We start from the raw sequence: 12,654 nt of genomic DNA on the forward strand, positions 1-12,654 counted from the left end.
CTGCAGCTCTGCTCCCCAGCTCAGCTCGGGCCCCTGCTCTCTCCTTAGCTCGGCCCCACTCTGTCTGACTCAGGCCATTCCAGTTCACATGGAGGACGGGACCCCCCCGGCCTCCTGACTCTCTGATTAGCCTGCCCGCCCTGTCAATCAGGCTGATCTGGAGCATTGGCCTCTCCCCATTGTTCCTGGGGACAGTCAGTCTCAGGCTCCTGATTTGCCATCGACCCTTCCCCTTTTAGTGCTGGGAGCTAGCCAACCAAAACACCCCACTGAGTGTTAGTAAGGGGGCAACAGTCCCCTTACAGAGGCTACAACCACCATGATTTTTGAGAACACCTTTGGGATTGAAGAAAGGCTGAAGGGTAGGACCTGATAGTGGTAATTGTGATTGAATGTAAAACAAAGAAATATTTTGTGAGAAGGATGAATCGCTATGTGGATATAGGCATTTTTGATGCTGAGGGTCGCAAACCAGTCTCTGGATTCAGGGAGGGAATTATAGCTGCTAGTTATATACTACCCTGAATTTCAGATGTCTGACATGCTTCTTCAATTGTCTGAAATCTAATATCAGCCTCCAATCCCTGTTTTTCTTGGGTATCAGAAAGTATCTTGAATAGAATCCTTTCCCCCTGTGTTGAAGTGGGACTGGTGTTATGCCTCTTAGACTTAGAAGCGATGAAATCTCCTGTGTCAGCAAATGATTCTGAGAGGGATCCCTAAAGAGGGACAGAGAAGAGGGTTGGAAGGGCATGATGGAGGTAAATTGGACAATACAATCCAAACTAATGGCCTTCAGTGCCCATTTGTCTGATGTTATAGACTCCTATGCTTGATGAAACAGAGAGAGGTAGTGCCCACATGGAGGAAGGGGGGTTGTGCTTTGCAGCAGAGAAAACATGGTCATTGGGTGGTCTGGACTCTTGACTGAACCATCAGAACTGGTGCTTGGACAATGTTGAAGGCTGGAATGACACAATCTAGGTAGTTGCAGGTTTTTTCTTTGAAAATCTCAACCTCTTAGTTGGTGGTTCCAGTGGCCTGCAGAAGATGGAACAGTGAGCAGGGCAGGATCTTTGTGCCAAAAGAGATCTGTTAAACTTCCTCTTATTTGCAGGGGTGTATATCCATAAAGATTTAAGTGTTGCCATAGAGTCCTTCAGGGTATTAAGCGAGTCATTTGTGGAATCTGCGAAAAGCTTTTGGCCATCGAAAAGTAAATCTTACATGGAAACCAGAAAACGGAAAGAAGGAAGCTCACCTCATCACTACTGTGTTGTAAATAGACCTGGCTGCAGTATCTGCAGCATCATTTGAAGCCTGCAGTGAAGTTTTTGCCAAGAGCTGACCCTCCTTTATTATGACACTGAACTGTTCTGGATGTTCCTGTAGCAAATGGTCAATAAATGCATTAAACATCTCATAGTTCAGGTAGTCATATTTTGACATCAGCAGCTGGTGATTATTTTTCCTGAATTGTAATGTTGCTAACGAGTAGTTCTTACAACCAAAAAGGTCTGGAGGTTTCTGGTCCTTATAAGGAATGGCTTTTTGAGTATGTTGCTTGCCCCTTTCATTGACTGGAGCGACAACAAAAGAACTTGGTGCTGGGTGACAGAATCAAGGCCAGGATTTTTTATCAGCTTGCTTGCATGTATGTGGGGGACATTGCTGGGGTTTACCAGATGGACTAAGCTAGCTCAAGGAGGGATTCAGTAATTTGCAGTGCAACCAGTGCTGAGGAAGAGCTGTGCACTATGTCCAGAAGCTTGCGATGGGAAACCCAGAATTCTTCCAGGGGAATGTGCAGGGTGTCAGCAATCCACTCATCAGGTCCTAGAAACGTTTAAAGTCATCAGCTAACAATGGCAGAGGTGGCTTTACTGCCTCATCAGGTGATGACAAAGAGATGTTTGTAAGGAGTGTAACCTCCTTGTCCACCCTTGCCTCTTTCTCCTCAAAGGTCTTCTCAGACTCTTAAAGTGGAGAGAAGGGATAGATAGTACTGGGGAATGAGGTCTTCTGTGTTCCATATGGGACTGAGTTGAGGTCTCTCATAATTACTGGCAGTACATTGCCCATGAATCCCAGTAAGGCCAATAAGGGAGACCATAAGGCACGTGGGGAGATATCCAGTGTTGGTCATACCAAGTCATACCATAGCAGACAGGGGTCTGGTATCCGATCTTTGTTGCAGCTACCTTAGGGAATAACACCTCCTGGAATAAATTGGAGAGTCTTGAACAGAAAGTTCAGACACTGAGTCAGAATGCTCCTCCACATATTGAATCAGAGGTAATAACCCCTTCTCACGGATAGTAGAAGATGGAGAAGAGGTAGGTCTCACAAAAACATGAGCAGTCAGCGACCTTCTTGACTTCAATACCTGGAGGTGTCCTGAGGTTACAAGGAGTGGAGATTCAAGCTCATTTTGGTATCATGAGGTCTTTCAGGTACTGGAATTCCTGCAGTACTGGAGGCACAAAAGAACTTGCTAAAAGCACTGATGATGTTACAGAAGCCATTGTGTAAGGTGCTGATGTTGGTACCAACGGGCTAAAGGATTCCACTGAATCCATTCTCTTGGTCATAGCAGTCTTTCGCACTAAGCCCTTTACTACTGAAGTATGGGATTTAGTTGAAGTCTTAACGTGTTTCACAGTACCCAAAGTGCTCAGAGTCTCACTAGCAATCCTCTCAGGGCCTGAGGTCTCTGGTGACCAGATCTTATTTGATGAGGAAAAGAAGGTTACTCACAATGTACAGTAACAGGTTCTTTGAGATGGGTGTCCCTGTGGGTGCTCCACTTCAGGTGAATGTGCATCCCTGTATCTTTGATTGAAGAACTTCAGCAGCAGTGCTTGTTTGGGTTGCGCATGCGTTGTCCCCGTCTTGTGCTGTTGTTGGCAACTACCTTGTGTATGTGACCAGACCCCCCACAGTTCCTTCTCTACCATAGAGTCCAGAAATTGAACTCCAAAGTAGAGGGGAGATGGGTGGGTAGTGGAGCATCTACAGGGACATTCATCTCAAAAAACCTCAGTTACTGCACAGGGTGAATAACCTTCTCTTCTTTGAAGAGTGTCCCTGTGGGTGATTCACTTCAGATGACTGTTGAACGGTGCCTCTCATTGGACAGAAGGGGTTTCAGCATTGCATGTGTAAGTGATGATAACACTGTAAGACGTAGCAATGTGACCAATCTTAAACCCTCATTGATTGCGGAATGTTTTGTGAACATATGTATGGACATCCAAGTGGCTGCTCTACACATGTCCACGGTCAGTATGTTGTTTAGGAAGGCTACTGAAGTTGATCGGGATCTGGGAAAGTGAGTTCCGATCCCCAGTAGAGGTTGCAGGTCCTTCTGTTGGTAGCAGAGATGAATGCTGTCATAACTATAAAGGGAAGGGTAACAGCCCTCCTGTGTACAATACTATAAAAGCCCTCCTGGCCAGGGACTCCAAAATCCTTTTACCTGTAAAGGGTTAAGAAGCTCAGGTAACCTGGCTGACACCTGACCCAAAGGACCAATAAGGGGACAAGAACTTTCAAATCTTGGTGGGGGGAAGGCTTTTGTTTGTGCTCTTTGTTTTGGGGGAGTTCGCTCTTGGGACTAAGAGGAACCAGACATCAATCCATGCTCTCCAAATCTGTCTGAACAAGTCTCTCATATTTCAAACTTGTAAGTACAGCCAGGCAAGGTGTGTTAGTTTTATCTTTGTTTTCTCAACTTGTAAATGTACCTTTTGCTAGGGTGTTTTCCTCTGTTTGCTGTAACTTTGAACCTAAGGCTAGAGGGGGTTCTTCTGGGCTCTTGATTACCCTGTAAAGCTATTTTCCATCCTGATTTTACAGAGATGATTTTTACCTTTTTCTTTAATTAAAAGCCTTCTTTTTAAGAACCTGATTGATTTTTCCTTGTTCTAAAATCCAAGGGGATTGATCTGGACTCACCAGGAATTGGTGGGGGGAAAGAGAAGGTGGGGGGGATGATTAATTCCTCCTTGTTTTAAGATCCAAGGGGTTTTGGATCAGTGTTCACCAGGGAGTTGGTGGAAGAGTCTCTCAAGGCTACCCAGGGAAGGGAGTTAGCCCATTGGGAGTGGTGGCAGCGGACCAGATCTAAGCTGGTAGTTAAGCTTAGAAGTTTTCATGCAGGCCCCCACATCTGTACCCTAAAGTTCAGAGTGGGGAAGGAGCCTTGATAGATGCACAGAATAGTGGATACTGATTTCAACTGCACTGACAGAGTCAGTAATGGAGTCGACATCACTGGTGAGTCAAGCCTCTCTTGGGATGGTAACAGGGAGCATCAAGCCAAGGCTCACACACTCACCTTGGTACAGTTAACGTCTGAGATGACTTATTTGAGGCACAATAGTCCCCAGGGTCCTTTGTGTAGCTCAAGAAGCCCTTCCTGGGATCTGAAGTAGTCACAGTTTGGGGCATCTTATGAGAAGGTCCTGGTGAAGGGGTGTGCCTCCTCTTCTCCCAGTGGGAAATAGTCTTTTCAGCTTTGTGAAGGGAGTCAGACAAAGCTGTGGGAGCACTCCTTGCTGGCATAAAGTCAAATCTCAGAACTTGTGAGGGGCCAGCATTAGAAGATGCGTGGGGAGACTGCATCAATAGATATGCTGCCCGGGATGTTTGTGTTCTTTTAAGAAAAGAACAAATAATGCTGCATTTTTCTCTGATGTGTCCCTCATCCTGGCATAACAGTCAGCAAGTATGTGGGTTGTTTGTTGGCATTGGCACCTGATTGGAGGGGAAATGTTTAAAGCATGAGGACTTTTGTCTTTTAAAGCCAGTACCAAGCATCTCAGGCCTTGAAAAACAACGATAGGGACAAAAAATGCAAAATAACACAAAACTACTTACTAACTATCCTAATCTAACTATTTACATTAGTGAACTACCATTTGCCAAATAAAAGATGTGAAAAAGCTCACGAGAAAAACCATAAGCAAAGTGCATGAGGACCTCCAACTCTTAGCCATGGAAGATGAGAAGGAACTGAGGGAAGGTCAGGGCAGTTCCAGCCTTTAAACCCACAGCTGAAGGCACCGGTAAGCACAGGGTACTACTAGTGAAAGCTCTCCAACTCAAGTGCACTGGATGTGCACATACCTAAGTAGAACAGACATGTGCAATCACTTGAAGAAGAACCTATCTTTTCTGGCAAGAGATCAACCCGGAAAGAGATCCAACTTCTGCCCATCAGTGGGTGTCAATAATAAGGAATGTTTACAACACCCACATATTTATCTTTATCGCAATGTTTGAAATATTTACCTATATTTAGAATGCTTCCTCAGATACCTTGGTAAATTTAACTACCACAGGGGGTAAATGTGCAGTTTTCAATGGTGTCCACTGTACACAGTATATAGCAAAACTTACATTTGTGAAACATTTTCCCAAAGTTAGAACAGAACTCCTATAATATTAATGGGAGCTATGAGTACACAAGAACTGGAAAACAGATACCTATATCATTGACAAAACTGTAGGCAAGTATATTCCTGCAGTTAATAATCTGTAAATAACCATAAGAAAGGCAAGAAATTTAAGGATCAGGTAAATATAAAAGCCTTTGCACAAGTTGTGAAATTTGTTATTATTTTCCTAACAAACTCTACCATTCACCAAATAAAGCCAAATCATACAGTTCTTTATCAGTCAAAACTCCCATTGAAGTCCAAGGGGTTCTGAATACATAAAAATGATGAGATCTTGCCCTGAACAAATTACAGATAACAGTTACTTACCTCTAAACCTTCAATTTTTGTCATGAAGTCTACAAAATCTACATCAAATTCAGTTTTTCGTGGGTCGAGAATATCATATTGTTTCTTTTGAACACTCTGGTAGATATTTTTGAACTTTATTGCCAAAATATCTATCCCTTCAATTGTAGACATACTAAGTGCAGAAAATGTTTGTACTATAGTAATCATCTCTGTAATCTGAAATAAAGAAATATTTTTCACACTCAAATCAAATTATAAATTTATTTCAATTCATTTAGTTCACTTGTGGTGCTTCTTGTTGACAAAGGAATAATTACATCCTGGGCTAAACAGACTAGACTGAGACCAATGGCCAGTCTGCTCTGATTGGTTATTTCACTCAGAATTCCTCATCAAAATACTCACAACAAAACATTGCTCCCTCAACTTCTTACCCCAATGCTCACCATCACTCAACCTAATCTAAATTGTTTCAATATTTTTCTTGGTATCTTGAGGAAGTTTTATCCATAGTTAACTTTTACATTAAATTACATTTAATATCTGAGTGATAGGGTGGGAAATGGCTCAAAAGTTGAAGTACCAAAGTTTAAGATATATAAATGGAAATTTCCAAGCACAACAGACAGACCACAAGAACTAGTATATGCACTGTATGATTACCAAGGAAAAACACACCAGTGAATCTGAAAACCCCTGAACACTGTTAGTTATATAATGGTATTGTCCAAAGGCACCAGTCTGGATTAAGAGTCCTTTGTGCTAGGAGTCAGACAAATACATGGGTAGATATGGTCCCAGGCCCAAAGAGTTAAAATCAAATTAAAGACAAGATACCACAAATGAACAAAAAACAAACATGAACGAAAGGAAAGGGAGGAAGAGAATAACAGTTATATCATCATACTCTAATATAAGCTTCCTAACAAATGGGCCAATTCGATGGTTCTGAATCACTTACTTTTTTTTTTAATCTTTCTATAGACTATTCGCAATCTCCCCTCTCCTTGGCATTCTTTGTTGTTGTTTTTTAATGTAAACTATATCTGCAATTGATTCAGATTAGTAAATTTTGTGCTGTAAATTACAGGGGATAAAAGGAAAAAGGGTATAATTTTTTCATTGTGGGATGAATCAAAGGAAGTCTTTTGACAAAGCAAGAGGAATTATTTCTTTACTAAAAGAACAGAAATTACAGGTACTAAAAAATAGTCTACATATGAAGACATCGGTAAAATTGTGCTGTTATTTTCAGTTCAGATTGTTTCCAAATAGTATGACATGACATCTTAGACACTGTCTTTGGCAGAAGAGTTTTATAAGCTGTGGTTGCTCCTCTTGATAGCTTTACCAAGGGAACCAAATATTCTATCCTATTTAGGTTTTGTTTGGTTGATTGGTTTTCTACATCACCCATCTTTGTGGTTCCTGAGAGTCATCCAGTGGTGCTGTAAGCAATGTGACAAGCATCTATCATATATGTTTTTTCCCCTCCATTCCTTTTGCCAGGGGACAATTATCTATGATTTTCTCTTACTATAGTTTTATTCTTTTATTCTTTTATTTATTTACAATTTGCAGTGTGCTTTTATTTGGAAACATAAGGCTGAAGAAGTATGCAAAAATTCTTTAACATCCTCTTGGCAGGGGGAGGTTCCCCCTGCCAACCGGTCAGCCTGCTGTCTCCCCCACCCCAGACACACCACTCTCCTCTCTCCCCCCACTTCAGTTGAAAAGCGTCTGACAATCTATTAGGGTGCACATGGAACCGATGGGATTAAGAAACCTGCATCATGTGATGCTGTACCTGTCCCACAAGGCATTGCAAACCCCTCCTAAAGGACTCTGCGGACAGTTGCACAGTGGGATACCTACCACAGCGCACGGCTATCAATGCAAGAGCTGCTAGTGTGGATGCACTCGGCTAACACAAGGAGCATAGTGTAAACATGCAACAGCGGTTTTAATTAAAGCGGCATAACTTTTGCTGACAAAACTTTGTAGTGTAGACAAGCAAAACTTTGTATGTAGACAACTTTTCTTTGTTTTTGGGATAGGCTTCAGTTTCTAGTCTCCAGTCATACTCAGACACTGGGTCAGGGTAGAGAAACATTTTCCACAGAGGTACATATGTCTTAAGTAATAGGAGACACTATTTTATTTAGTTGTTTTCTATTTCCCACATCCCTCTTCCTGTTTCTTGTACCTATGGCCTTGGGTTACACATGTACTGCACTACATGTGTTTATGGAAAGAAAGAAAGAAAGAAAGAAAGAAAGAAAGAAAGAAAGAAAGAAAGAAAGAAAGTCAAAGTTACTCACCCTGCCAGGATTCCCAGGGCATCCTTCGTTCTCTGATTTATTTTTTAGATTGGACTGTCCTCACAGCAGAGACTAGTAATCATTTGTGCTCATCACTAAGCACGTTGTCAGTGCTTAAAAAACAGTACTAACAAAAAGGCTTTGTGACCCTTTAAGTGAAAAGTTTTGAAGAAGTGCTCTAGAATTACCATGCCAATCTCTTCATTTTACAAGATGTTCTAAGACAAGCTATGCCCCAATGATGTCTACCCTCTTTGCAAATGAGAATAGAAATATATCCTCCTTGGTTGCAAGAGGCTTAGATCCAATCACTGCCTAGCTGTTCAACATATTGGGAGCATTTGGGTCTGGAGTCTTTCTTGGTTTAATCAGAGGATCTCAGCAGACATTTGCAGGTAGCAATGATGGTGGAATCATAGGGTTAGAAGGGACTGCAAGGCTCATCTAGTCTAACCCCCACATAAGCTGAGGAAGAGTTCACCAGCTGATCATCTTATACAGGCAGCCCATTCACCAAGATTTTCAAGCTCAGTTGCTTTGCTTTCAAGACACAGAATACCAATTGATCGGAGACTAAGGACCACTTTGATCCACCTGAGGTTACTTCATGACCCTTGGACCCAGTATATGAAAGTCTCCAGCCTGGGTTTCTTAGAGAATTCTTTAAATGCTTCTTTCTGATTTTGTTCTGTGCAAGTGGGATCAATTTGGAGGAACTGATCCTAAATTGATTTTGTAAATGCACTGATTAATGCTGAAGACTCATGCACAAGAGTTTGCCAAAGAGCGCTGAAGATAAAAGATTGTCAAAAGGCCACCTGAATGGAGCTAATCCACCACTCTCCCTTTCCACAACAAATCCCTCTGAAAATCTCACTTCTACAAAACCCACAGGAAGAGAATAACAAAAACAAACAAACAAAACCACACAAACAACCCTCCCTTTGGGTTTCCCAGTCTTCACTTCTCCATTATAATTTTTTTTTTTTAGTTTGTTCCAAAGCCCATTAAATTAACAGGACTCTTTCCATTCACTTTAATGGGGTTTGGATAGATTATAAACTCTTTAGGATATGTGTTATCTTAATTTTTTGTCATGCACAACACAAATAATGCTATGGGAGCTTAATAAATAAACACATTAATAATAAAAAACATCATGTTTTGAAGATTTGAAGTACAAAGTGTAATAATCTTTGGGTAAAAAAAGCCTTATGTATTCTGGCTAAATATAAATCTAGTATTTTTTTTCCACTGTTCATCTAACTTAGGCTTTGTCTACACTAGAACTTGGTCAGCAAAACTTTTGTCATTCAGGGGTGCTAAAAAAACACACACCCCGAATGACAAAAGTTTTACTGACAAAAAGCACGGGTGTGAAAAGCACTTTGTCAGCAGGAGTGATCTCCTGCCAGCAAAGCCACTGCCGCTTGTGCAGGGTGGAAGTTTTTTATTGGCAAGAGAGCTTTCTCCTGATGACAATCAGCAGCTACACTGCGCACCTTTTAGCAGCATGGCTGTAGCGGCACAGTCGTATCACTAAAAGCTGCATAGTGTAGACAAAGTTTTAGGTTCAGATTAATTGATTTTTCTAAACCCTTTTAAAAAATTGAATTTTAGGCTGAGACCAAGCATAGAAAGCCAAACACAGAATTTTTTAATAACTTATGAGCAAATGAAAAAAGTGAGTTGCAACTCTTAACTACAGCTTTCATTATTTATGAAAGTCATAATAATTTGATGGTCTAAGAAATTAAGAGAAATGCTGTATTTATCCAAAAACATCAACTACCTTTAAAAAAAAACTTTCTTCATATTGAAATAAGAATACAGCTCACTAAGCAATTCATTAGTCAATCTACAAAAATTCTCATTAAAGGCATGCACACTTACATTTTTTAATTTTTAAAATAAAAACAGAAATGTTACTTACTTTTTCTAGCCTTTTACAAAATGCTTCAAATTTGCCAAAAATATACATCTCTGATACTTCAAATGTCTTTTCCCCTAGAGCTTCCAAAATCTGTTTCCTTGTTTTATGAAAGCATTTTTGATATTCTTTAAATAAAAAAATGCAGTCCTAAAAAAGTTGAGAAACAAATGCAATAACTATCAGATGAAAAGAAACATGCAATATTTCTTATGCACTAAAAAATCTGTTGTTTCTGTTGGCTGTTCTGTATTTTAGAAAATGGTATTTTTGTTTTAGTCCACATTATTATTTTGATATTGAAACAGAATTTTGCAACCAGACTCGTGGCCTATTCCTTGTGTCCTGCACTAACATGGAGAAATTCCTCTTATTTAGCACTTACTATTCTCATTTCAAAAAGAAGGAAGTGATGAGGAGAAAGTGTGACATATTATGTCTATGTGAAAAACCAAACTAATAATGTTAGATGGATGACCAATAAGGATTTCTGTATTTGTCTTATTTATTTTATGATTAAGAATAATTGACTGAAAACTATCACTACAGGGAGCTAATCCTTACAAAAATCCCATATCAGGGTTACCCTTGAACTTCTCAGATCCTTCGGATATTTTTTCTTACGCTTGCTAGATATGTCTTGTCTTAGGTCTGATCCAGCAAAAATTTACACATGCTTAACTTTCCACACTGAATAGTTCTACTGATTTCTCCTTCCCTCTTGCTGAAGTATTAAGTATTATTCAAGGTCCCTAAAATTAAACATGTGTGTAAGTCTTTGCGGGATCAGGGCCCTAGATTGTAAACCCTTTAGGGAAGAGGCTTTTATCATGTGGTTGTATCGCACCTAACAAAAGGGGGTGCTAAGGATGGTTGGGGGGCCTTGAAGCCCTACTGACCTAATAAAAATAATTAGCAATAATATGTCAACAAGGGGGGAGAGATAGCTCAGTGGTTTGAGAACTGGCCTGCTAAACCCAGGGGTGTGAGCTCAATCCTTGAGGGGGCTACTTAGGGATCAGGGTGAAAATCTGTCTGGGGATTAGTCCTGTTTTGAGCAGGAGGTTGGACTAGATGACCTCCTGAGGTCCCTTCCAACCCTGATGTTCTATGATTCTAAGACAAGAAGTTGTATGAGAAAGATGAAACAAACAATTTTGACACAGGGGCTGTATCAAGAAGAAGCCAAAGCAGAAAACAGTACTTCCTATAAGCATACTATTAGCACTGTGTGGTTAAAACTAGCTATGCCAATATGAGCATTTCCAGTTTAAAATGTAGAGGGAAAAGGTTGAAGATAACTAGGCAGCAGCTCTTTAAAATATTATACCTAATGTAATAACCCTGTCTTGTCTGTCCAGGAGTAGAATTCCACAGAAAAACCACTGAAGTACATGTTGAACTGCAAGCACATGTTTAAGTGGTTTGTTGAATTGGGGCCTTAATTAGTGCACCAGTTCAGCTGATGTAACTAACAAAACAAACCAGCCTTCAATCAAAATGTTCAGGCTTTTATTCTCTAGTATGTTTTATAATAAATGCTTTATGTTAAATCAATACAAACCCTTAAAGCACTCTGTTGGTCATCTCCACCAATTTAAAGAAGCAAAAACAAATTTATCAGTAGCCCTTGCTTAGGGTCTTAAGTGACAGCAGTCAAATCATAGTCTAAAGCCATGTCAACGCTAGCAAGCTTAGAGCGCACAGCTGTACTAATGCAGCTGTGCCACTGTAAGATCACTTGTGTAGCTGCTCTGTGTTGGCAGGAAAGAGCTTTCCTGTCTACATAACAAAACCACGTCCATGAGCGGTGGTAGCTATGTCAGTGGGAGAAGCTTTCCAACCAACATAGTGGTGTCCACACCAGCACATCTCTTTGTGTAACTTATGTCGCTCAAGAGGATGTTCTTTACACACCCCTGAGTGACATAAGTTATACTGACAAAAGTGGTAGTGTAGACATGGCCAAAGTCCCATGTAGTCCAGAATTCCATGGGTTTTGTTATAGAAGTCATGCCTTCTGCAGAAAGCTGCTCCAGGATCTCGGCTTTCATTTTAAAAAACTGTGTTTCTAGGCTTTGTGATTGCAAAGAAAAGCTTGACAATGTGATCCAAATGTAAATCAAAGTACTGATGTCTTCCTGAGTTGTCATACTGCCTGAAAACATAGCTCAGAATGTCTGAAATGCACCATTAAATTAATGTGTTGTTAATGCTGAAACCTAAAGATAACAGTCTGCAGTACACTGAAAATGGGGACGGCAACGTAAAATAAATGGAAATTTAATACTAAAATAAATAACCTAGGAGCTACATTATTTTATTATTCATTTTCATATTTAATTCTCTAAAACATCAATTTTTAAAATTGTTCTTAAGCAGCTGCAGAATTTTCATCATAGTGCTACAGAATATAGGATCTAGCTGCAGAATTTAGGCCAAGCTTGCAAGTCATGGGACCTTCAACACAGCCATTTTGAATTTGTTTTCAATTTAGCTTATGTGAGGGACAATATCATGTTTAAGTCCAGATATTACCACTATGTTCCCTACATCCACTAATGTTATAATTCAATCAAAACATACACTCTGTGATTCGAAGAAATTATTTTATTTCGCATAGTTCCATTATCCTCCAAGTGTTTACAGA

General features: G+C 40.2%; 1 protein-coding gene across 1 annotated transcript in view; it reads right to left on the reverse strand.

Moving 5' to 3' along the window:
* Nucleotides 1-12,654, reverse strand: part of DNAH8 (dynein axonemal heavy chain 8) — a 581,193-nt gene that overhangs the window by 474,693 nt on the left and 93,846 nt on the right. The window contains exons 13-14 of the mRNA XM_054024546.1: nt 10,008-10,154; nt 5,772-5,969 (exon numbers count right to left, since the gene is read on the reverse strand). Coding sequence (XP_053880521.1) covers nt 5,772-5,969; nt 10,008-10,154 — 345 coding nt within the window. The remainder of the gene's footprint in view (nt 1-5,771; nt 5,970-10,007; nt 10,155-12,654) is intronic.

The sequence above is a fragment of the Malaclemys terrapin genome, chromosome 3 (assembly GCF_027887155.1).
Source record: "Malaclemys terrapin pileata isolate rMalTer1 chromosome 3, rMalTer1.hap1, whole genome shotgun sequence".
NCBI classification, from domain to species: Eukaryota; Metazoa; Chordata; order Testudines; family Emydidae; genus Malaclemys; species Malaclemys terrapin.